The following is a 23,944-nucleotide window of genomic DNA, read 5'->3' on the forward strand; positions in this document are numbered from 1 at the left end:
GTCAAAGTCGCCACATGAAAGCACTGCGAAGTATGTGAGCCATGTATGTTAGAAAGTATTTTTTTAAAGCTGCCAATTAAGGTGAGTAAACCTATTGACATCAGGAAAGGAATCTTCCAGAAGGGTGTGATTCTTAAAGTGTAGTTGCATCAGAGAAGAAAGAGGCGAAGGAATGGATGTCTGGGTCTGGAAGTTGCGAGCCAGAACTCTGGCTTCCTTCAAACAAGCCGTCTGGAATATTTATAGTTTTATTTGAGTAGTAGTGTCGGGTGTCGCATTTTGTGTTCCTTTACTGACACTGCCATTGGGTGGGACACACCCCACCCAGCCTCGTTTAGGCAATTCTTTTTTTTTTTTTTTTCCTGAGGGACTAGTCTCAGATTTTCCCTATCTTCTCCACAGACTTGGAGGCAAGGAGAGATGTTTGTGTCAGAGGTAACAAGTCCAGGGGAACAGCGGGAGACGAAAGGAAGAAAGCCACCCCTCTGCGAAAGGCCAGAGGGCTCTTGGCTGGGCGCCGGGAGCCTGCGCAGCACCTCACGTGATTCACGTGACTCACGCGCTGACTGCTGGGAGTCCGTGGAGACTGCGCACTCGAGTGCGGGAACCCGATATCTTCATTCCCGCGCTTTCGCTGAGGAGGAAGGTCACGACGCCATGTAGTAGACTGGGCTTGGGGTGGGGCTGGAGGGATGCGTGCACTTTGGAGTGAGAAACCGGGCAATGAGAGGATAGACGCTTCCTCTCAGGGATGTTAGTGGGGGATTAAATACAAGTAGGGAGGAAAAGACAGCGGGGAGGGAAGTGAGAAGAAAGGTAGGTGAAATGGCCCCGGGGGCCCACTAGGCGTTGAGAAGAAAGAGAAGACTAGGCGAAAGAAGTTGCGTAAGGTGCAGGGTCATTGCTTTGTAAAGTCTAGGTCACCAGGGCATTGGATTGCATGGCCGAGGTTAGCGTCTGCGAATGGGGTGTCCCAGGAGGAGCCGCTGCCTCTTGACCGAGTCTGGGTTCAGCTGGGGGGGAGGGGCTTATTTTATGACAGAAAAAAATGAGTTTATTTTTGCAGAAACAGAGTTCCCTAACTATAGAAGTTTTCATTTGCTATACATGCACATTCTGTTACTCTGAGAGAGGAGAGAAGAGGTGTAGAAGGAAAACGGAAGAGAAAAAGGGGAAGGGAGAAGAGAACAGCTCTCAACGTTGGCTTGCTTCTCTTTTGGAACTTCCCAAGGCAAAGTGAGCAGACGGTGTGCGTATAGCATTTTTCTGCGTGCTGCTATTACAGCACTTACATGCTGGAAATGCACTGACAGCGATATAGGAGCACTGCGGGGAATTTCTTATTTGCAATTTGTTGTTGCTATCATTCTGTCTTATTTATATGAATGTATGACTAATCAGTTTCACTACAGTTTTCCAGGTCATCATAGTTTCTGAAAAAAACAAAAAACAAAAAACAAAAACAAAAAACAAAACCAAACCAAAAAACAAAGTAAATTAATAATTGAGTGTAGATTGGGCTCCTCATCGTTTAAGACATGAGGGCTGTCCCCTTGTAGGTTTCTACGTTTTTTCTTTGTTTAAACGTAATCTTTCAGATTCCTAGTGAGATGATTTTCAAAGTTGATGGGAGAGTAATTTAAGAGTAAAATATGATGCTATATTAAGGTAAGATAGGGCAGTGGAAACTCAGACATGAAATCTTGGTTCTAGTCTGGCTCAGTTTTACTTGTTTGAACCTGATCAATGATCTCTGCCTCTGTTTTCACATCTGTGAAAAATGACATTGAATTAGATAAACTATACGATATATTTTAACATTAATATTTTTTGAAAGTAGAGGAATCTTAAATTCTGGAACAGGCACAAGTGCCCAAGAGACTAGTTTGGCTGAGGGAGTAGATGAAAATCATAGGAACAGTAGGTTGGCCCCAGGTGATGTAGGACTTTGGGTGGCCATACCATGGAAATTGAACTCGTTCTGGAGCAGTAAATAGTGGGAAGGTTTTTGATTTAAGGGAATAGGGTAATCAATTTTGAAAGATTGCCCAAACAGCAGTTGATAGGATGGAATAAGGCAGGGAGAAAGTGAGTAGTTCAGATATGTGAGAGATAATGAGAGCCTAAAAGAACAATGAGAGCCTGAAATAAATTGGTGGGACTGGAAAGAACCGCAAAGACTCAAAAAAGCTGTAGCATGGAGTTTATACTTATATTTGGCATTCCTCTAAACCTTGCAGCTCTTGCCTCCAGAATATGATGACAAGTCACATTTTAAAACCCGATACTCGAAATTGCAAGAGACCAAGAGAACTGGAGGTAATCCATATGCTCCTGGAGCCTTAATCTTCGGTTTTATTTTTTATACTTCTCAATTTTTTTTCTACTTAAGAAAATACTGTTGATGAATGAAATTTAATGTTTTCATATTCCTGAAGTGGGATTGTCCCAGCGGGAACTATGTTGACTCCATCTGTTTTTTCACTAAATAGTATAGGCCTTCAAGAAACTATTGGGAGATGGAATTTCTTTGTTTTAATTCATGAGGGAGAAACAGAAATGACTTCATGCTTATATGAAACATAGGATTTTAAGTAATTGTTTTGCTCTAAAAAGTAGGATACTACTTTTAGTTTAGTAGTAGGATACTAGGTACTATAGTTGCTGATATTTTAAAATTTAGAGTGCTGCATTCTGCCCTTCTTCACTACTGTTTGCATCTGTTTGCATTTGGGACATTATTTGCTTCCTTTTAAAGATTATGTTATCTTGCAAAGTTTTGCAAGCATTTGGCTATTGTCTAAATGAAGGTTTTACTGTGTTGCTATGGAAACTTCTGCTGGCTCAAGATACAGGAAACTTTTTCATCAAGGAATTAATATATTCAAAGTCTAATGTAAAACCGGAGCAAAATTTAGTATGTTCGACAAGGTGCTTGTTAGGCCTAAAAGTTTTCTTGATAATAAAATTTCAAATGACTCATTAAGACATGAATGCATATAATTTCTAGCATGTTTGCTTTTTTCCTGAAAGATGTTTTATTTGCCTTTTTGGGGGACAGAATACATATTTCCTAAGGATCTTGTTGACTATTTATCTGTTTTCTTTACTTTCTTCTATTAGCCTCAAATGCCAGATAGTCCGCAACTGTCCTCTCTCGGAAAGTCAGATTCCTCTTTCTTGGAAAGCTCTGGACTGTTTTATAAAGATGAATCCCTGGAGAAGGATTTGAATGGTGATATATAAAATGCATATATTTCTAAATACTGATTTATAATACAGAAAGTTTATAGTTCATAACTTAGTAATTTTTTTTGAACAGATATGAGCAAGGAAATTAATCTAATGTTGTCTACATATGCAAAGATCTTAAGGCAAGTACTTATAGCATATACTCTTGAGTCTTTCTCTTAGAAATAATGTTTTTCTGGAAACTCCATAATGAGAAGTTTAGTTCAGTGGCTGCAAACCTATCCAGTAATTGTAATTTCAGAGTTTTTTATTCTACCTTAGTTTTTTATAATAAATTAGTTGGTTATTTTCAAAGAATAACCCCAACTTTTACACTTTTACACCCCAACCTTTGTTTTGTTATTACCAGAGCTAAAGACTAAGCTGGATGTATTTTGGTCTCTAATTAGATGATCTAACATTTAACATTTGATGAAGAAGCTTATTTGAGAAAAATGCCATTTATTGAAGTTAATGCTAATAAGAGTGATATTAAAGATAAATATATTTATGAAATATTTAAATATTATGTCTATATTTGAAGACTGAGTTTAATATTTTATTGGCCTGAGATTATCATGTTTATAAGATGTTCTTTTTGTTTTGTTTTTTAAAGTTTTTTTTTTTTTAAACTACTGGACAATCATTGTGTTTGGATGATGGCTTATGTGGTTGCTTAAATAATGTATATAGTTTAATATTAGAATTACAATGTATTATAAGATACATAGTCTGCAGTGTCAGGAGACTGAATAGTCAAAAATATTTACATGACTAATTTAACTTTTACTGAAGACTTTCTAAATTAATGAAGCTTTTTGATGTGCAAAGCTATTTAAATGAAGTAGCTGACAAGTATAACATAATAAAGAACATCACTGTGATAGTGTCACTAGACATTCTAACTAGTTTAATGTAAAACTTTTTTTTCCTCATTAGTGAGAGAGCAGCAGTAGATGCATCTTATATTGACGAGCTAGATGGACTCTTCAAAGAAGCCAATACTATTGAAAACTTTCTAATACAAAAAAGAGAGCTCCTGAGACAGAGGTTTACAGTGATTGCAAACACACTGCACAGATAAAATTGTGTACTTAAAATAAGCCGAGAATTTAAGCCCATTGTTGTTGTATTAAAAGAATGACATTTATGCTCTGAAAGCTCTCTAGTTGTTAAAGAAAATGTGTGCCTTAAACATAGAAGGGGAGAGGCCTTGAATTTCTTTTCTAGATTTAAAAGGGGCTTTAGACTGGATATTAATATGAAATAAGTAGCTTTTTTTTGAGGGTTAAATATTGGCACATTTCATAAAAGTGTAAAGTATTTTAATTACATATAGATTATTTTTTTTCCTTAAACTTACTAGCCTTTCTTAAAATCCCAAAAGAAGACTCAGTGAGTTAATTTGATAATATTTAACAATATTGCACTTTTTCTTTTAGAATACTCTGTCTAAATATCAGATACCTATGGAGATAGTTTTAAAATGTTTTTCATGTCAGTATTATAAAAAAACTAAAACCTTAAGGTAATTTGTCCAGTTTCACAATATGTAATAAAATATGACTAAGGTATTGCTATTTAATGTTACCATTTGATTATTTTCACTATTAGTTATTCTATATGACTAATAAAAATTCTTGGTTTAAAATTATTTTCTTGTGGTAAAAGTGATAAAATAAAAATGAGAAATTACTAACCAGAACCTTACATGAGTTGGCTTTTTTACATATCAACCGTTATCAGTGATGAAGTTAATAAATTATATTTAGAGCCTTAGCATTTGTGTGGCATGGGACAAAAATTAGTGATCCAGAAGTAAAAAGATTGCCTTAACAGCAAGGTAACCTTGGTGAGTCATTTCAAACCCATTATAAATTGAATAAATTGAATTTCAATTAGAGGATCTCTAAAACTCATCTAGCTTAAAAAAAAATCCTCTAAAAAAAAGTTGGAAGGTACTGCTATGATTTTATTGAAGAATTTTAATATGTTGTATAATTCTATATGATAACTATTAGATGTGATAAATAACTATATTAATCAGGTTTTTAAAAATCACAGCACACATTTTTCAATCATATAGATGATCCAATCTATTTTATGTATATTTTACCAATATAAGCAATCACAGATTTGTACATATTTACAAATGGTACCACAGGGAATTTGGTATTCCTTTGGTGTGTAGCATATTTGCCTTGCTACCTTCTAAATGTTAAAATCCCATTTGATAAATAAAACAGCAATCAGATTACTATTTTAAAGCATATATACCACATAACATAAATACTCAAGAAAAGATTGAAAACATTAAAATAAAATATTAACTAAAAATACTGGTTAAGTGGAAAAAATTAGGTTTGCAGAGAGATATGCTAATGGTGCAGGGTAGGTTGGAGGTTAATGAAGTAACTATTAGTATTGGAGTTTTAAAATACTAAATGTAAACAGAAGACTACATTTGAGTTTATATGACATGTCTCCTGGAGTTTGAGTTATTCTGTTAACTGACAGAATTTTTTAGTGTTCTAAATACAAAGATGTCTCTACTGCCATATCATAATTCAATGTTCCTGAGTTATTTTTTTCTAAACACTTACTAACTAATGAGAAAGACAAGGCTACATTATTTCAGAGTGCTTTTCATAATGTGCTTGTTCTATCTTGATGGTGTCACCATTGTTCAATATGTTCTTTACTATGCTGGTTCAGAGAATTGCTTTGATCATTTCATTTGGTATGATTAAGACTAGGGAACTGATTTTTAGTCACAGTGTGTTTACTGGTCAGAACAGCTACACATTTTATCAAATTTTGATGTCTTTGGTACCATCCACACCAACAATAATTATCTCTGAATAATTAACAACTGCAGATATGCTATTGCCCTTTAATTTACACTTCTAATACTCATTTCTTTTTTTTTTTAAAGGTTTTATTTATTTATTTATTTATTTGACAGAGAGAGAGTGAGAGAGAGAGAGACAGAGATCACAAGCAGGCAGAGTCAGAGAGAAAGAGAAGCAGGCTCCCCGCTGAGCAAGGAGCCCGATGCGGGGCTCGATCCCAGGACCCCGAGATCATGACCTGAGCTGAAGGCAGCGGCTTAACCCACTGAGCCACCCAGGCGCCCCTCTAATACTCATTTCAATAAAATTTCACAAGTTTATAAATTATTTCTCACTGTTAACCAAAAAAATAGATATTGAATGTCTTTGTACATGGCACTATGGGGAATACAGAATAGTTTATGGTACTCTTTATTCTCCCTTCTGACAGTTGTCAACACTCCTTTCTCGAAATATACTTACATGTCTTTGCTAGGAAGACATGATAGGTAAACGTTAAAAGTGTGTCTGTGCAGTGCCAGTTAACTCCTTTTGGTGGAAGTTACTAGAAGAGTTTGCAAAGGGGTCAGAGAGGTAGTGAAATGGGTTTTTTTTTTTTTTTGAAATGGGTTTTTGATAAGGAAAGAGGGAGGATATTTCAGACAGGAGAAAGTTTGTTAAAATGGCACTGAAGAACAAAAATACATGCTATGTTAGATAAGATTTTTCCTGAGCTGAGAATTCACAAAGGGCAATAGTGCATCATCTAAACTGCTGGAGAGCAGGGACTGAATCTATTTGTAGCACAGTATTTGATGTATTGGTGCTCAGAAGCGTTTGTCAAATGAAAAAAAATATACATGATTATATGTTTATTAAGGGCATACCTTCACAGAGCCTTATTCGTACTATATTGTCAGAAACTGTTTTGTAAATTATATAAATGGAAAAGAAAAGGAGGGATGAAATGCTAGAAAGCAGAGGGGCAAAGATGGAAAGGTAGGTGTGGCCACATCATAGAGTCCTTTGTTGATAGACTACAATTGGACTTTATTCTGTAAGAAAAGAGATGTGACTCTTTCAGAGGGTGAGAGGTGGCATAATGAAACTGAGCCATGGATCAAGGCACTTAATTGTACTGTGAGAAGAGATTTGAAAGAAGAAAGTTTAGGAAGGGAGACCACTATTGGTGGTCCAGTTTCAGAATTTCAAACGGCTACTTATCATAGGTAGGTAATTGGGATACTTCTGGAAATGCGGCCAATCAGGAGAGATCGCAGGTTCTGGAAGCCCTGTCCCTTGTCTGCCCTCCCTGGCTTCCTCCCCTGTTCCCTCCTATTCTGTCAGTGAGCCAAGGACAGCCCAGGAAGTTAACTGGGAGGTTTTGGAAATCACAGGATCTGGTGCTGCGTAATTCAATACCAGAATGTTTTTTCAGACCTTTCTCCGTTTTGTCAGCAATCTTTCTACCATTGCAGTGGGCTTTCTTTCTGTGGTAGTACACTGGATCCCAGGTAGGGGATTTGCCTCCTCCTCCTCCCCTTCCTCTTCTTAGCAGCTCAGGATTTTAATTCTGTGCCTCTTTCTGAAGAGTACTGGGGGCTTCTAAGATTTTCACCATAGCAGATACAGGCAGCAACACCACAGAGCTGAGAGTTAAGGAAGAATGAGTCAAGATTTGTTCACCTGTCAGGGAAGCAGTCTTGTATTTATATATTTTGTATAACATCTGGGGCAGGATTCAGGGTGTAGGGATTCTCTTGGATCTGCAATAGGAAGAATAGTCACTATTTAGAACCTTCTCAATTGAAAATCACTGCTACATGTCCTAATGTAAATGTTTGGTTCCTCTGTTTGCATTCTGGGGGACTGCCTTAAATTCTTAAATTCTGGGTTTTTTGGTTTTATAGCTTTCTATTATAGCTACTATTATTACATGGCTTTATTTCTTGAAATTGGCTGATGTTGAGCTATCAAAAATCCTACTAATATGCACTATAAACTTTAAAATTCTATAATTCAATAATTTAGTGCTTGCAGTATGCAAGGCGGTGTTTTAGGTACTGGAGTGGGAGTAGAAATAAGTGACCCTTTACTCAAGGAGTACCAGTAGTAGAGGTTATAAATTGTATTCATCCTTATTGCACAAGAGATATTAAGAGGAGTGCCATAACAGAGCTGAAATAGGTGCTGTGTGAGTTCAGACTAAGGAGAATCAGTTCTTGCTATAGGAAATGGGAATGTTGTGTTTAAGAAGTGGGTGATGTGGACACTGGATTGTGAGTGATCTTGAAGGATGAGTAGGGTAAGTGAATTTCACCGGGAGAGATGGGAAATATCTTAGATGAAGAGAAGGATATAATTATGATGAAGAGGAGAGAATGGGGAGTAGTTTAGTTTGGCTGGAATGGAAGGCATTAGTGAGGGGGAACCTGGACAGGTAAGCTGGTGTGAGATTGTACAGTGTCTTCAGTGCCTGGCCAAGCAGTTTAGACTTTATCTGGTAGACAGTGAGGAGTCATTTATGAAAGCTTTTGGAGGATTATTTGATAACAATCAGATCTGTACTTAGGAAGATTAATTTAGTAGCAGTGCTTCCCAACTTTTTTCACATGATAGCACACATAGAAAATGATAATATTTTTACCTCGATGGGATCTGGAGCCCCGTGTGCTATTTAGGGCTGGAAGCAATTGGCTTGTGGCCTCTAGCCATCTCAAGGGATAAAGGAATCAAGAGGCCTAACCATTTGGAGGCTCCCATAGTAAATAACTTCCCTGTTATCTCCTTCCAATTAAGAGATTTTGATAATATCATCTAAGAGGTTGTGTGGGCCTTAATTAGGTCAGTAGTAAGGGCATGGCTGATGGGTAGGAGAAGTTGAAGCACTGATGCTGAGGAGGACGGAAGAAAAATTGGGGGAGCTGCCCAGGTGGTGTGGACTAGCACAAATCTTTGCAAAGAATTTGCCCAAGGCACCCTTGTAAACTTCTGAGCCTTAGTAATTTATACTGGCCCCCCTATATCATCCCTGTAGCATTCTCTTCCTGGCCCTGTCTAGATATAGTCAGAATTTAACCACTTAGTGAATGTGAGGGGACAGTGAAGAAGAGGAACTCAAGGCCCACAGAGATTTTGAAGCTAGGTGATTTAGCAGGTGGGAAAAGTGGATTTGGAAAGGTGAAAATGAACAGTTCTCATTTGACATGTTGAGAGTCACTTGCAAGAAGTACTTGATGAAATTAGGGGACTAGATGAGACTACCAAGGAGGGTGTGCTGAGATTATAAAGAGTCCGGGTTCAAGGTCAGGCTCAGGAGGTGATAAGGGGAAGAGGAGCCAATTAAGGGAGTTAACATTTAGAAATTATCTACTAACATATTTAGTTATGACAACAAACATAAATGGGAAGTATTATCCTTCTTTCATGACCATTACCACCATTATCATTGAAAAACTCGAGGATCAGAGTGATTAGTAACTTAGCAAGGTTGTCAGCTAATAAGTGAAGCAAACAAAGAGGGAGCAAGGAAGTTAGACAAGTGCAGTGTTTTCAGGAACCAAGAATAGAAAGGGGTTTAAGGAGGTATAGATCACAATATCAAGTACCGCGGAAATTTTGAAGAATATATAAAAAACTGCTAATAACATGCTATGAAGTACGGTACATATAGACATGTAAGTTTTTTCTAAAATGTGTTTTAAATTCATGAATCTCTATTCAGACAAATGTCCAATCAGGGTATTCAATTTAATTCTACTAAAGTGAGAAGACTAAAATAACTGACCTCAGGGTATTTATTTTAATGTAAAAGGAGAGTGAGATGAATATGCATAATATAAATAAAAGTAATAAGATAAGGGTTTTGAAGCATCCTCTTTATACCCCTAATATTGTGGTTCTCAAATTTTCATATGCCTAAGAATGCTTGCTTGCTTTATCCCAAAAATTCTGGTTAGGTCCAAGGTGGAGTCCATAAATCTGCATTTTAACAGTAATACCACGTATTTTTGTTCCAAGTAGTTCTCAGACCGTACTTAGAGAAACGGTGCTCAAACTAGACACTGATTACAGAATAAACGGTCTGTTCTATATGGTCATTTACATCAGGTTTGAATACTTTTTATCCCTGAATAAATAATTTGAAGGAAGATGATACTACATCTTGTTGATCATTAAAAGCTATGTAAATAATGATAGCTAACATTTTTGAGCATTTACTATGTTCTAAAAACCTTACATAACCTATTTGTTATTTATAACCTTAGAAGTAATAAGAATTATTTTTATCCTCACCTTAGAAAGGAGGAAACAGAGTCCAGAGAGGTTGCCTTGCTCAAGGCTATTTATTTGAAAAATGGCAGATCAGGATTTGAAACCAAGCAGTTTGGCCCCCGGCAGAATCGGGGACAGTACTCTTATTAAATATTACACTACATTTCCTCATAAAGAAGGTAGCATTTAAGATAGAATTTGAACAATAGTAGCATTCCTTAGGGATAGATTAGTCAATTTTATTTGGAAAAGCAGGAAATATTTGGGTTTGACTGAATTGTTATATATAGAAAGGAGAAGGAATCATGTACTCTAAACTGAGTTTTATAAAGATTTGAAGGAAATGAGATAATAAATATAACATTGTAAAATATTTTGCTAAAGTAATGCAAATCTCACTTCTTCAGAGGAATAGTGTCTCTCTCTGTGTTAGTTTTTCTAGTTTAGACTCAATATTACTGTTAAGATTTTATGAAATAAAATAAAGCACTAATTAACTTCATATCTGACCACCCCTCTGTGTTAGGCAACACTGCCTTGTGAACACCAAATAAATATGAAATAAAAAGGATAATTTTCAGCTTCTTATATAATAATAATTTTTTTCTTCCTGTGGCTTTTTGAACTTCAGGTAATTTCAGACCAGGTATTACTGCATAATTCAGTTCATGACACCCTTCTGAAAATGCCATGCAAGTTCATGCATATGTCATTAAAATGGAAGAAATTGAATTACATCCTACTAAATTCTCATATAAGTTGCTGTGAAATCTTTGGCATCCCATTCTGGTTAACATAATTAGGATAGTGATGAACAGTGGTCATTTTTTATCATTACAATGAGGTCGCTTTTAGCACATCTAAGGTTAATACATAGATTCAGTCTTTTGAAAAGAGGAGCATTGTTCAACCAGGAGAAATGATAATAATACATTCCTGAGTTAATTCTTAGGCAGATTTATACAGCAAGAATACAAAAAAAGGGGATTGTTGTAGTTCAAAAATGGAGAACCAGAGAGGTGACAGTTTGAGAATGAGGAAGGAGAGGAATTCGGAGACTATATTTGGTGTTGGGTTTACTTTTCCATTACCAGTAGGTAAGAGTATTGTCTATGGAGAAACAGATATCTTATACAATTTTTTCTGTGCTCTTGATTTCCTCTTCACAGTTTTGAAAAGGTACATGGAGGGTACCGATCAGAAGAAGGCAGCGGTCAGTAAGCGAGAGGGGCTTCCGTGTATTGCACCGCTGCTAACCACAGTGGAGGAGACGCCACAGGTGGTCTCTGCTCAAGTCCGAGGACATTTTCCCAAGTGGCTCAGTGGCAGTCTACTTCGAATTGGGCCTGGGAAATTCGAGTTTGGGAAGGACAAGTAAGTCTTGATTTTGGAGAACGATTTCGATTTTTTAGCATGGCTGGTTCTGTGGAATAGGCATTAAATCTGTTTTCTCTCTAAGGCTAACATTGTTACGCAGTGCCTTTGATTACAGGTGAAAAAAATGTAGTTTACAGGGAAAAAAAAAAAAGAGAGAGAGAGAGACTTAATTCTGGGGGAAAAAAAAGTCCTGACTTTTCTGGATTTGTCATCCTCTGAGGGCTTGTGCCGAAAGGGAAGTGTCAGGCGTATGGCTACCGAGCCCTGTTTCACCACAAGTTCCTGAAGGAAGAAGCAATGTCTTCCCCTCACACACCTCCCCTACCCAGTGCTCCCCAGACACGATGGCTCTTGCGGTTCCTCAAACTGGACACATTTGTTTTCGCTCAGGGTCTTGGCATCGGCTCTCGTCTATCTTCCCAAGTCTGATTCTTGTCATTCAGATATCAGCTTGAGTCTCACGTCCTTTGAGCCGCCCCTGATCCCCAAATCTAAAAATGCTATTATTAGTTATAGTACATATTGGGGCACCTGCATGGCTCAGTCATTTGAGCATCTGAGTCCTGGTTTCCTGGTGTCGGCTCAGGCCATGATTTCAGGATCCTGAGACCGAGCCCACTGATGGGCTCGGCACTCAGCTCAGAGTCTGTTTGTCCCCCTCCCTCTACTCCTCCCTTTGCTTGTGTGCTCTCTCTCTCAAATAAATAAATAAAATATTTTTTAAAAATGGTATTACCTCGGGAGCCTGGGTGGCTCAGTGGGTTAGGCCTCTGCCTTCAGCTCAGGTTGTGATCCCAGGGTCCTGGGATCGAGCCCCGCATCGGGCTCTGCTCCGCGGGGAGCTTGCTTCCTCCTCTCTCTCTGCCTGCCTCTCTGCCTACTTGTGATCTCTGTCTGTCAAATAAATAAATAAAATCTTTTAAAAAAATGGAATTATCTCTTTTAATTCTCTGCATAGCACTATCAAATGCCGAGTATTTGTTTGTTTGTTTATTGACCATGTTCCTCCAGTAGAATATAAGTTCCATGTAAGCAGAGAATTTTTCCTGTTCACCCTAAATCCCTAACATCCAGGGGGTGACCTGCTCTTAAATAGCTCTCAATAAATACATGTAAATAAATAATTCTTATTTATTTATTTATTTATTTAACATGTAAATACAATAATTCTTAAGTATATTATTTCTCTGTACATTTAGTTAGGGACATGAAGTGATGTAAAGAAACCCCTATGGTAGGAAAGGAATCATCTTTGTTTTAAACACTTTTGAATATTAAAACTTTTTCTGATTTTAGAAGTTTTTTCTTGTATAAAACTTTCTGAAATACAGAACAGAGCAGAGGGAAATGTGGACCACATCCTCTGTTAGCACTTTGGTGTATTTCCTGCTAGTCTTTGCCCCATTTTATAGATTGGTTTTAAATAATTACAATTACAATTAATTTACAATTAATTACAATTAAATAATTGGTTTTAAATACATCATATTGTATGTAGAGTTTTTAAATTTAAGTATAATTGACATAACATTATATTAGTTTCAGGTCTACAACATAATGATTTGATGTTTTTATGTGTTGTGAAATGGTTACCATAGTAAGTCTAGTTAACACCTGTCACCACAGGTAGTTAACAAAAATTTTTTTCTTGTGATGAGGACTTTTAAGATTTATTCTCTTAATAACTTTCCAATATGCAATATAGTATTATTGACTATAATCACCATGCTGTATATTACATCCCCATTACTTTTATTTATATTTGTACCTTTTGATGTCTTTCACACATTTCAGCTACCCTCCCCTCCTCCCATATTTTGCAACCACCAGTCTGTTCTGTGTATCTATGAACTTGGGCTTTTTTGTTTTTTGTTTGGTTTTGTTTTGTTTTTTGAAGATTCTGTATATAAATGAGATTACATGCTTTTGGAGTTAGTGTTTCTCTTTTCTTCAGATAAATACCCAGAAGTAGAATTAATGATCATGTGATAATTCTGCTTTTAATTTTTTGAGGAACCTCCAATACTGTTTTCCACGTGGCTGCACCAATTTGCATTCCCACTGACAGTTCATGAGAGTTCCCTTTTCTCAACATCCTCACCACCTTTTGCTATTTTTCATTTCTTTGATACCACCCATCCTATCTAACTGTGAGGTGCTATCTCATTGTGGTTTGGATTTGCATTTCCATCGTGATTAGTGACTTTGAACACCTTTTCATGTGCCTCTTAGACATCTGGAGGTCTTCTTTGGGAAAATGTCTATTCAGAGCTTCTGCCCATTTTTCAATTAGAGTTTATTTTATTTTTAAAATATTTTATTTATTTATTTGATAGGGAGATAGGGAATGAGAGCACAGCGGAGGGAATGGCATGCAGAGGGAGAGTAGGCTCCCCGCTGAGCAAGGAGCCAGGTGTGGGATTTGATCCCAGGACCCTGCGATCATGACCTGAGCCAAAGGCAGAAGCTTAACTGACGCAGCCACCCAGATGCCCCAGACTGGTGTTTTTTTTTTTTTTTTTTTTCTGTTGAGTTGTACACTTTCTTTATGTTTTGGATATTAACTGATTTTCTTTTTGCTCTGATTTTTAAAAATTTCACACTATCATAAGCCTTTTAATCCATGTTGCTATGAAATCTGAATGACCATCATTTTTAATTTTTAATGGCTGAATGGGAGGGTGGTTTGGAGGCAGAGAAAAAGAAGGTGAATAAGGTGGCCTATAGATCCCCCTGGCCCTAATCAGCATAGTTGTGCTTTTTTCTACTTAGGTATCTGTATTCGATGCAAGTTGTAATTTGAAAAAAGATTGTAAGGCAAAAAGAAGGGGGAGGAGGAAGAGAAAAATGAAACTACCCATCCAGCCCAGAGAGTAACAGCCTCTTGCAAAAGCATAAGGTCTTTCATCTGCTGCTGAAGTAGCCCTAGTAAATTTTAAAACCAAGCAGCAGAGCTACTGAGGGCCTCGGCTTGCCCTACAGGCCTCTTTAAAGATAAACATCTTTGTGGGGGAAGTGGTGGTGTGGCTGGTCCCCGTGAATATCTGCTTTGTACTTTAAATCCATTTCTTCTGAGCCAGCAGTAGGCATTTACAGCAGCAACAGGGTCTGGCCATTCCCTTGGGTGTGAGGTACAGGTGTCTTCAGGTCAAAGAGGGGGTCTGGTTTAGTACTGGGCTCCCAAGATCAGACTTCTTGGGTGGGTGGGGTCCTAAAGCCAGGGCACCTCAACCTGCGAATGAGAGTAGCCCCACTCCGTCCTGAGTCTCTGGTCCCTACTGTGATGAAATTCAGGAGTCTCTGTCTCCTGCAGACAGAGCAGCGACATGACAAAGGCCCTTCTTCAATCAAAAATATTTTATCAGTGATTTCATCCATGATATCAATGATTGCGTGTTTACCGGTTTTTTAAATGACATGAATCTGGGTAGAATAGGAACTTTCCTCAGCATTTTATTTTATTTTATTTTGTTTTGTTTTATTTTACTTTATTTTAAAGATTTTATTTATTTGACAGAGAGACATAACGAGAGAGGGAACACAAGCAGGGCGAGTGCGAGAGGAAGCAGGGCTCTTGCTGAGCAGGGAGCCTGATGCGTGGCTCAGTCCCAGGACCCTGAGATCATGACCTGAGCCGAAGGCAGACAGTTAATGACTGAACTACCCAGGCACCCCTGTCCTCACCATTTTAAAACTTACAGCTCTCCCAGACTGACTTCAGGATCCGTAAAGAAGGTGGTCTAGCCTCCCATCCTCTCTGTGGTGACTGTCCCCTCTGTGCCACTACAGCAAGGCCACCTTCTGGAACTTGTGCCACAGAGTCATCCAGCCCTTGACATCCTGAACTCTGAGGCTCTGCTCTCTGCTCAAAACCCCCACGTCCTCACTCCTCCAGTCCATCAAACTTCCTTCCAGCCTCTTCGGGCTCTCCCCTCCTGTGTCTTCTCTGTGCTCTCAGTTTATCAGCGCTCCTTTGACTTCTTGTCGCGGGTGCGAATTCCACCGTCAGTCACTTCAAATACACTCTCACAGCCTTCCCCGCCTCCTGCGCCCTGTGGATCACTGGCCCCCTCTGACCGCTGCTGGTCCTGCATGAGTCCATCCCTGCTTCCCTGCCCCGCAGTTCCAGAGAAGACCTGCAACCTTGCTCGTGGATCAAGTGAAAAAATATGGTTTGCAGCCCTGGCTGAGTCCTTGGTGTCGCCAGGGCCTATTTATTTATCTAGCTTTCCCTGTACTTCCAGCATCCCGCAGTGTCCCTAGAGTGTCCTTTCCCAAAGTCTCCATCATTTCGTTTATCCCTCTCATTGTTAACGGGCATGCCGGACGACTTCAGTAGTGAAGAGGGGCAATTGGATGTGGGCTCCGTGCCACTGCCCTGGTTAGCAGTTAGATCCCAGGACTTGACCTTTACTGTTCTGCTTATACCCTCTGGTCTTTATCCCCCATTGTTCCTGGAGCCCTTCTTCCAGTTTATCTCTTAACTCAGACAAGACCCTGTGGGTATAAACTGAAACTCCACCCCTGGAGCAATAACCGCCTAGACTGCCCAGACCAGTTTGAGTTTAACCCCTGACTCCTGCCTGCACAGATGGACCATGCATGGAGTGACCCAGGGAACGACTGACAGTTACCTTCACCTCATTATAGCGCTAAAATCTCTGCCCAGGGAAGAGCACAACACATGTATAGGCACATCACCTTAAGGTGCATGTGTGAACTTATGCCCCGCCCCCCCCACCATGGCAGGGCTCCTCTTTTCTTTCTTTCTTTTCTTATTATTTTTTTTTTTTAAGATTTTTATTTATTTGACAGGGAGAGAGGGAACACAAGCAGGGGGAGTGGGAGAGGGAGAAGTAGGTTTCCCATTGTGCAGGGAGCCTGATGCAGGGCTCCACCTGAGGACCCCGGGATCATGACCTGAGTGCAAGGCAGACCCTTAACGACTGAGCCACCCAGGTTCCCCGGGCTCCTCTTTCTAAATATTCATCCTAACCCTAAATAAAAAGAACACATCCTCCCTTGCTCAGGGAGTTGCAGCTTTGGAAATTGCTCTCTGGGATCTCCTTGACTGATACAAATGAAGTTTTCTTTGTATGACAGTTCCACCTGGTGTAATTTCTGTATGTGACTCACCGAGGATCAAATGACATTAGTTCACTTGCACCTTTTCCCCACCTCCAAACTTCTCCACAAAAGGACCTTCAGTGGCGCCTGGTTGGGCTCCCTGCTCAGCAGGAAGCCTGCTTTTCCCTCTCCTGCTCTGCCTGCTTGTGCTCCCTCTCTCGCCATCTCTCTGTCAAATAAATAAATCAAATCTTTAAAAAAAAAAAAAAGTGCCTTCTCCTGCCTCCTCATGAGCAGAGGAGGAAGTGGCCCTCCTCTTCTCCTCTGAAACTTGCCACATCATTCACACCCTCCCCTTGTGTCTGTTTCTCCTTCACCTGCCCCTCATCTTGGCCTCCAGATGTCCTCTCTTCCTAGAAAACCCTGGCTCCCTGTTTCACCTTCCCCTCCAGCTAATATCCATTCTCCTCTCACTGCCTCTGTTTACCTGCTTCCTGGTGTCTTCTGGGTTAGCTGCCCTCTGACTTTTAATCCATCACTCTACAGTCTCTGTTCTCAAAAAGGTCACCAAAACCTGTTAATTATTAAATGAAATGGGCTTTCCAGTCCTTAGCCTGACTTTTTCACAGTGTTTGACTTTACCGACCACTCATCTTAAAATTCTGTCATCCTCGGATTCCCAAACTTTCTCCTGATTCTTTTTCTATCCATCCGATTGCCTATTCTAATTATTTTTAAATTTATTTATTTACTTTTTAAGGAATTTCTGTGCCCAATGTGGGGCTTAAGCTCACATCCCTGAGATCAAGAGTTGCATGCTCTCCTGACTGAGCTGGCCAGGTGCCCCAATAATTTTATTTATCTCATTATATTTAGACTAAGATGGAGTGGTTTTCAAATCCCCCCCCCTTTTTTTTTGGCCATTTATCAATGCTGTGGTCTTCAGCAAGTTTTTCCATAAGAAATGCGGCTAATAATACAGATTTAATGATTGGGTATGAGAATTAAAGGAGATAATGCATAAAAACTGCCTCATTCGATGTCTGGCAAGAATTGGCAGTCAAGGGGCACCTGGGTGGCTCAGTGGGTTAGAGCCTCTGCCTTCACCTCAGGTCATGATCTCAGGGTCCTGGGATCAAGCCCCGAATCGGCAGGTGTCTCTGCTCAGCGGGGAGCCTGCTTCCCCCTCTCTCTGCCTGCCTCTCTGCCTGCTTGTGATCTCTCTCTGTCTGTCAAATAAATAAATAAAATCTTAAAAAAAAAAAAAGAATTGGCAGTCAGGACATTTTCATTTTCTTCTTTTCCTTCAGTGACCTCTCTCCCAACTCCCTTTTCTGCCAAATTACTTTTTTAGTTCACCTTACTTTTTGGGGTGTTGTAAGATCCCAGGATTTGGGGCTCAGCACTGAATTCAAATCCCTTTCCTACCTCTTAACCAGCCCTGTGACCCTGGGCATGTTTTTGCTCTCAAAATTTGGTTTCCACGTCTATAAAATGGGAATAGTAGATCCTCACAAGATCAGTGTGTGTGTGTGTGTTTGTGTGTGTGTGTGTGTGTGTGTGCGCACACGCATTAGGGGGGTTTAAATAATAAATATTAAAAATATATTGCATATATATAAATTAAAATATGCATTATATTTATTTTTATATACCTATGAAAGGATATGGTGAAGTGCTTAGCACTGTCCTGGCAGGAAGTAAGCACTCAGTAGATGGTAGTTACTGTCTTATTTGCACCTGGCCTACGCCTGTCACCCACAGATACGCTCAAACAGGCATCTCCCACCCAGCCCCCATCTCTTGTGCTCTAGCCCCTGTATTTTGCCAAATGGCTGTAGAACATCTTCACTCTGGTGTAAAGAGTCTGGTAGCTAAGACTCTTGTTCAAAACTGAACTATGTGCTTCTCACATATTCTCCATCTCAGTGAAAGCAAGTCTTTCCCTCAGATACAACTTTTTGTTTCTTCTCTTTCTGTCACTGCTTTTATCCCATCATCCACCTGCCTTGTTTCTGGAATTTGTCCTTCTCTAATTATACTGCTTCAGTTCAGGTCCTTATAATCTCTCACTTGAATTATTGCTTGGTCTCCTCATTGGTTCTCTGAATCTGAATGTTCCTCATTCTATCCCGTGTTCTACTGTGTGTCCAGAGTGACCTATCTAGGATGCAGGTCTCACTGTTGTACCCTCCTGTTTCAAAATGTCACACATTGCCATTGAAGGTCTTTGAGCTTTAAGTCTAAGTGTGGATAGGTCTTGTGCTTCTTTCTCTCCCTCTGCTCCTCACACCACTCATGCTGTCCCCCCCCCCATATATAAATAAAATCTTTTTAAAAAACCATATAACATAAAATTTTCCATCTTGGCCATTTTTAGGGGTAAAGATTAGTGTTAAGTTTATTCACATAGTGAAAAAGATCTTTAGAACTTTTTCTCCTGCAAAACCAAAACTATACCTTTGTGTGTGTGTGTGAGAGAGAGAGAGAGAGACTGGATTATTTCATTTATAAAAATGTCCTCAAAATTCTTCTCTTGTAACACGTGACAGAATTTCCTTCCTTTTTTATGGACACTAGAATGCTTATTTTTTGGTTATTGTAAATAATGGTGCTATAAACAGGGGTGTATATGAATATCTCTGATTCCCTGCTTTTGGGACCATTGCCTTAATGCAGTGTTGTTAGCCTTGCTTATCTGTGCTGAAGTCTGTCAGGCGCATGAGTGAAAAGACTGTATGATGTGAAACCCTTTAAAAAGCAAAGCCGCCAACTTTTCCCTGTAGTTTTTTGATATTCTGGCATTTCAGTAGATCATTTCTACTGTAATCATATGTACAAAATGATTATCCCGTAAGGACAGTCATCTTGAGTACTTTAGCATAATTCTGATAAATTGAAGAATTTTAAAGGGAAAATATAAGATATGAAGATAACTATTTCTAAAAGCTTAGGACCCATTTGAATTGAGAAAATGTCAAATATTCCATATCCTTGCACATTATTCTCTTGGCTATAGGGTAAAAATCAGAATTATCTTAGGAATCACCAATTTGGAGGGTTTTTTTAACCTTCTAAGTGTGAATTTTTTTTAAATATTTTATTTATTTATTTGACAGAGAGAGAGAGATCACAAGTAGGAAGAGAGGCAGGCAGAGAGAGAGGGAGGCAGGCTCCCCGCTGAGCAGAGAGCCCGATGCAGGACTCCATCCCAGGATCCTGAGATCATGACCTGAGCCCGATGCAGGACTCCATCCCAGGATCCTGAGATCATGACCTGGGCCGAGGGCAGAGACAAAACCCACTGAACCACCCAGGCACCCCTCCCTGTGTTTTTCTTACTGATATTTGTTTTTCTTCTTTTGCTCCTGCTGTTTGAAGGTACAATCACTGGTTTGATGGAATGGCTTTGCTTCACCAATTCAAGATGGAGAAGGGCATGGTGACCTACAGAAGCAAATTCCTGCAGAGTGATACATATAAGACCAATAGTGTTCATGACCGAATTGTGATCTCAGAATTTGGCACGCTGGCTCTCCCTGATCCGTGCAAGAATGTTTTTGAACGTTTCATGTCAAAGTTTGAGCCACTTGGTAAGCAGCCTTTACCATACCCAGAATTTGTGGGTGATAATGATGATTATTTAGTTATGATTTGCTTCAATCTATATAAATACATACATTGAAATAGATTTTTTTTTGGGGGGGTATGAGAGCATATTTAAACTGTGCTGTTGCTCTGTGTGTTACAGTGCCTTGTGGTGTTTAACTCTGGGGTTTGGTTTCAGCACTAACTGACAATACCAGTGTCAACTATGTGCGGTACAAGGGTGACTACTATGTTAGCACTGAGACCAACTTTATGAATAAAGTGGACATTAAAACTCTGGAAAAAACAGAAAAGGTAAAATAAAGGCTAAAAAATGAATAAAATAGACCCTAAAATTTCTTTTCTTTCAGAATGCTTTTTAGAGTAGTATATATCTGAAGAAGAAATTGAAGGGGCGCCTGGGTGGCTCAGGCAGTTAAGCAGCTGGCTCTTCCTGCCCCGTGTCCGTCTTCGTGCTCAGTAGGGAGTCTGCTTCAGGATTCTCTTTTTCTCCCTCTGCCTCCCCTTCAAAAATAAATAAACTCTTTAAAAAAGAGAGACAATTCTAGACTACTACTTCCTTAATCCTAATATCTGAAGGCTATGGTAAAGGAGAGATAGAATAGTACATATTTACTCTGGCCATTTCATGTTCTTCCTAGCTATAGGTAGAGTTGGACTAGAGATTGTCTAGTCCATTGGACCCATGCTGCATTCACTTAACACTTTAATTAAAAGTAAATGAAATTTTGGGGACACCTGGGTGCAGTTGATTAAGCCGTTGCTTTCGGCTCAGATCATGATCCCAGGGTCCTGGGATCAAGTCCCGAATCAAGTTCCTTGCTCAGTGGAAGCCTGATTCTCTCTCTGCCTCTGCCTGCCACTCTGCTTGTGCTCTCACTCTCTTGCTCTCTGACAAATAAATAAATAAAATCTTTAAAAAAAAAAAAAAAGGTAAATAAAATTTGGACCAGAATTTTAATTTTAATTCCTTTTTTTTCCTGGTTCATAGAGATCGTCAATTTTTTTCATTTTATATATATTTTTTAATTTTTTATAATCATATAATGTATTATTAGTCCCAGGGGTCCAGGTATGTGTTAATTCTTATTTTTTAAAAAGATTTTATTTATTTATTTGACAGAGAAATCACAAGTAGGCAGAGAGGCAGACAAAGAAGGGGAGGCAGGCACCCCACTGAGCAGAGAGCTCTATACGGGGGCTCAATCCCAGGAGTCTGGGATCATGACCTGAGCCGAAAGCAGAGACGTTAACCCACTGAGCCACCCAGGCGCCCCTAATTCTTATTTTTTATACTTTTCTATGATCTTGATGAAAAAATACATATTGGATAATCTTATTTGTCCATTTGTTGTTGGTAGTGGAGTTTTTTTGTTTATTACTTAGTTTCTTTAATAGGAAAAATAATTTTGATTTCTTAGAGGTGAGATATTAGGGATTAAATTATAGTTTTCCTATTCCATTTTTAAAATATTTGGCACATTCTTATTGCCTATGGGTCTAAGTAGAGATCTGCTTATGTAACATTTAAAAGTCCTGATGGTCTTAAATTTGCAGGTAGACTGGAGCAAATTTATTGCTGTGAATGGAGCAACTGCACATCCTCATTACGACCCAGATGGAACAGCATACAACATGGGGAACTCATATGGGCTGCATGGTAAAGTTGGAACAGAGGCCTTTTTAAAAATAATTAGAAGTCAACTATCTTCCCAGGGTTTCATTATGGTTAAATCTGTGAGCCTATAGGAACTTAGTTTGAAAGTTCAGAAAGAAATCTCCAAATTGGTATAACTGAGCTTAAAGTCTACAATTTACTGTGTTCTGTGGTCCTTGTACACATAAGCTTAGCAACTGATGTGCTGTTTGACCTTTTCAGCACGACTTATGTTTGTATGTTCTATTGTGCTTTTCATCTCACAGGCATTGTAGGGATTTCCAGTATGTATTTCTCAAACTTGAATTTCTAAAAAGAATCATATTGTAAGTACAAAAAAATATAGAATGCTGCAGCAAAGAGATATGGGGAAGGTACATTGTTTATTACATGGGAAGGAATTTATTTTTATTATGAGAGTAACACACTATGGAGTGGGTTAAGGTTATAGTGGGGTTGCATTTCCAACTGTTTATATCACATCTCTTTACTCATCATCCACATATTTTCCAGTTGCCTACCCATCTGCCCCAGAAAGTTCTAATAGCTAATAATGATAGCTAACATTTATTGAGTGTCAATATCTAGTGTACGTTGGTGTTAAGCATTTTTCCATATATCTTGTCATTTAATCCTTATAACAACTCTCCGAGAAAGGTACTATTATCGCCCCCATTATATAGACAATGGCAGTAAACCTTGAGAAGTTTTAGGATACTTGCTTAGGCAAGCTTCTAAGTGTGTAAGATGAGTCTTGAGCATGAATCGCACCCAAAGTCACTTTGATAGACTATCTTAGTAATTATTCGTTAATGAGTATGTTAGACTCTCAGAGCATGCAAATTCATGTTCCTGTAACCTGAGTACGTGTCTCTCTGTTTGAAAAGAAATGGGTCAGGTGCCTGGGTGCTCAGTTGGCTGAGCAACTGCCTTTGGCTCAGAGGTCATGATCCCGGAGTCTTAGGATCAAGTCCTGCATCAAGCTCCCTGCTCAGTGAGGAGTCTTCTTCTCCTCTGACCCTCTTCCCTCCCATGCTCTCTCTCTCTCAAATAAATAAATAAAATCTCGAAAAAACAAAAGAGAAATGGGTAGGTGTTAGATATTTCTGTCTATCTTAGCTGTCAATCTATCATCTATAACCTGTGAAACCTCTGTAGAGTTTAACTTTTGTGTAGGTTCATTTATAGTTTTGGTGAGTGAGTGTTGGCTTCCTTCAGGTTGTTGGTCTCTACCTCTCGTATTTACACATGTGATGACTGTTATAATGAATACTGCAGGTTTGTTTTTTACTGGCTCAAGGTACCCTGAAACTTCGTCACTCAGGTTTCTCTCTCATCTTTCTTACCTGATCTAGGATAGGGTTTTATCCTTCAAAGCTGTTATAGTACACAGCAAACACCCTTTTAGGTAAAATGTTTCAGCAAATGGGTAAACTGACTCAGCAGTTTTTTTTTGTCCATCCATCTATTTTGATCATTAAAAAAAGATTCCTATTTAAAATTGTGTCTGCTCTCTATACTTTTTTGGTCTGTTTTTTCTTCCCTTAGCAACGTATTAAGATACTATTGTTAATTATTTCTTGTGTCAAGAAACATTTTGCCGAACCGGCTGCATAGAATTCTCCTAAGTAGGTGTACCTATCTTTTTAAAAACTACTTACTTGTTAATATGGTTGACAAAAAATATATTTCATAATAAATTGACTCTATTAATCAAGTAGATAACTTTGTAACTAGTTCATAATATGATTAAAAACTGACCATTCTGAATTACATATTCTAAAATAAGTAGTCATGAGACCAGTGGTTCTTAGCCTTTAGTGTGGCTAAGAATGTTCTGGAACACTTCTAGCAATATAGATTACTGGGCTTTATATTCAGAGATTTTGGTTCAGTA

General features: G+C 38.7%; 1 protein-coding gene across 4 annotated transcripts in view; it reads left to right on the forward strand.

Moving 5' to 3' along the window:
- The window catches only part of BCO2 (beta-carotene oxygenase 2), a 38,538-nt gene continuing 14,594 nt past the window's right edge, over positions 1–23,944 (forward strand). The window contains exons 1-8 of one of the 4 annotated variants that reach the window (XM_044257827.1): positions 1–81; positions 403–646; positions 2,241–2,319; positions 3,124–3,235; positions 11,507–11,711; positions 20,163–20,374; positions 20,569–20,684; positions 21,948–22,050. In XM_044257827.1, the coding sequence (XP_044113762.1) occupies positions 2,257–2,319; positions 3,124–3,235; positions 11,507–11,711; positions 20,163–20,374; positions 20,569–20,684; positions 21,948–22,050 (811 nt within the window). In that variant the 5' untranslated portion in view covers positions 1–81; positions 403–646; positions 2,241–2,256. Of the gene's footprint in view, positions 82–402; positions 647–1,039; positions 1,248–2,240; positions 2,320–3,123; positions 3,236–7,266; positions 7,577–11,506; positions 11,712–20,162; positions 20,375–20,568; positions 20,685–21,947; positions 22,051–23,944 lie in introns of those variants that run through there. The other 3 variants (XM_044257826.1, XM_044257828.1, XM_044257829.1) reach the window with 3 other exon arrangements.

Source organism: Neovison vison, chromosome 7 (genome assembly GCF_020171115.1).
Source record: "Neovison vison isolate M4711 chromosome 7, ASM_NN_V1, whole genome shotgun sequence".
Classification (NCBI taxonomy): Eukaryota; Metazoa; Chordata; class Mammalia; order Carnivora; family Mustelidae; genus Neogale; species Neogale vison.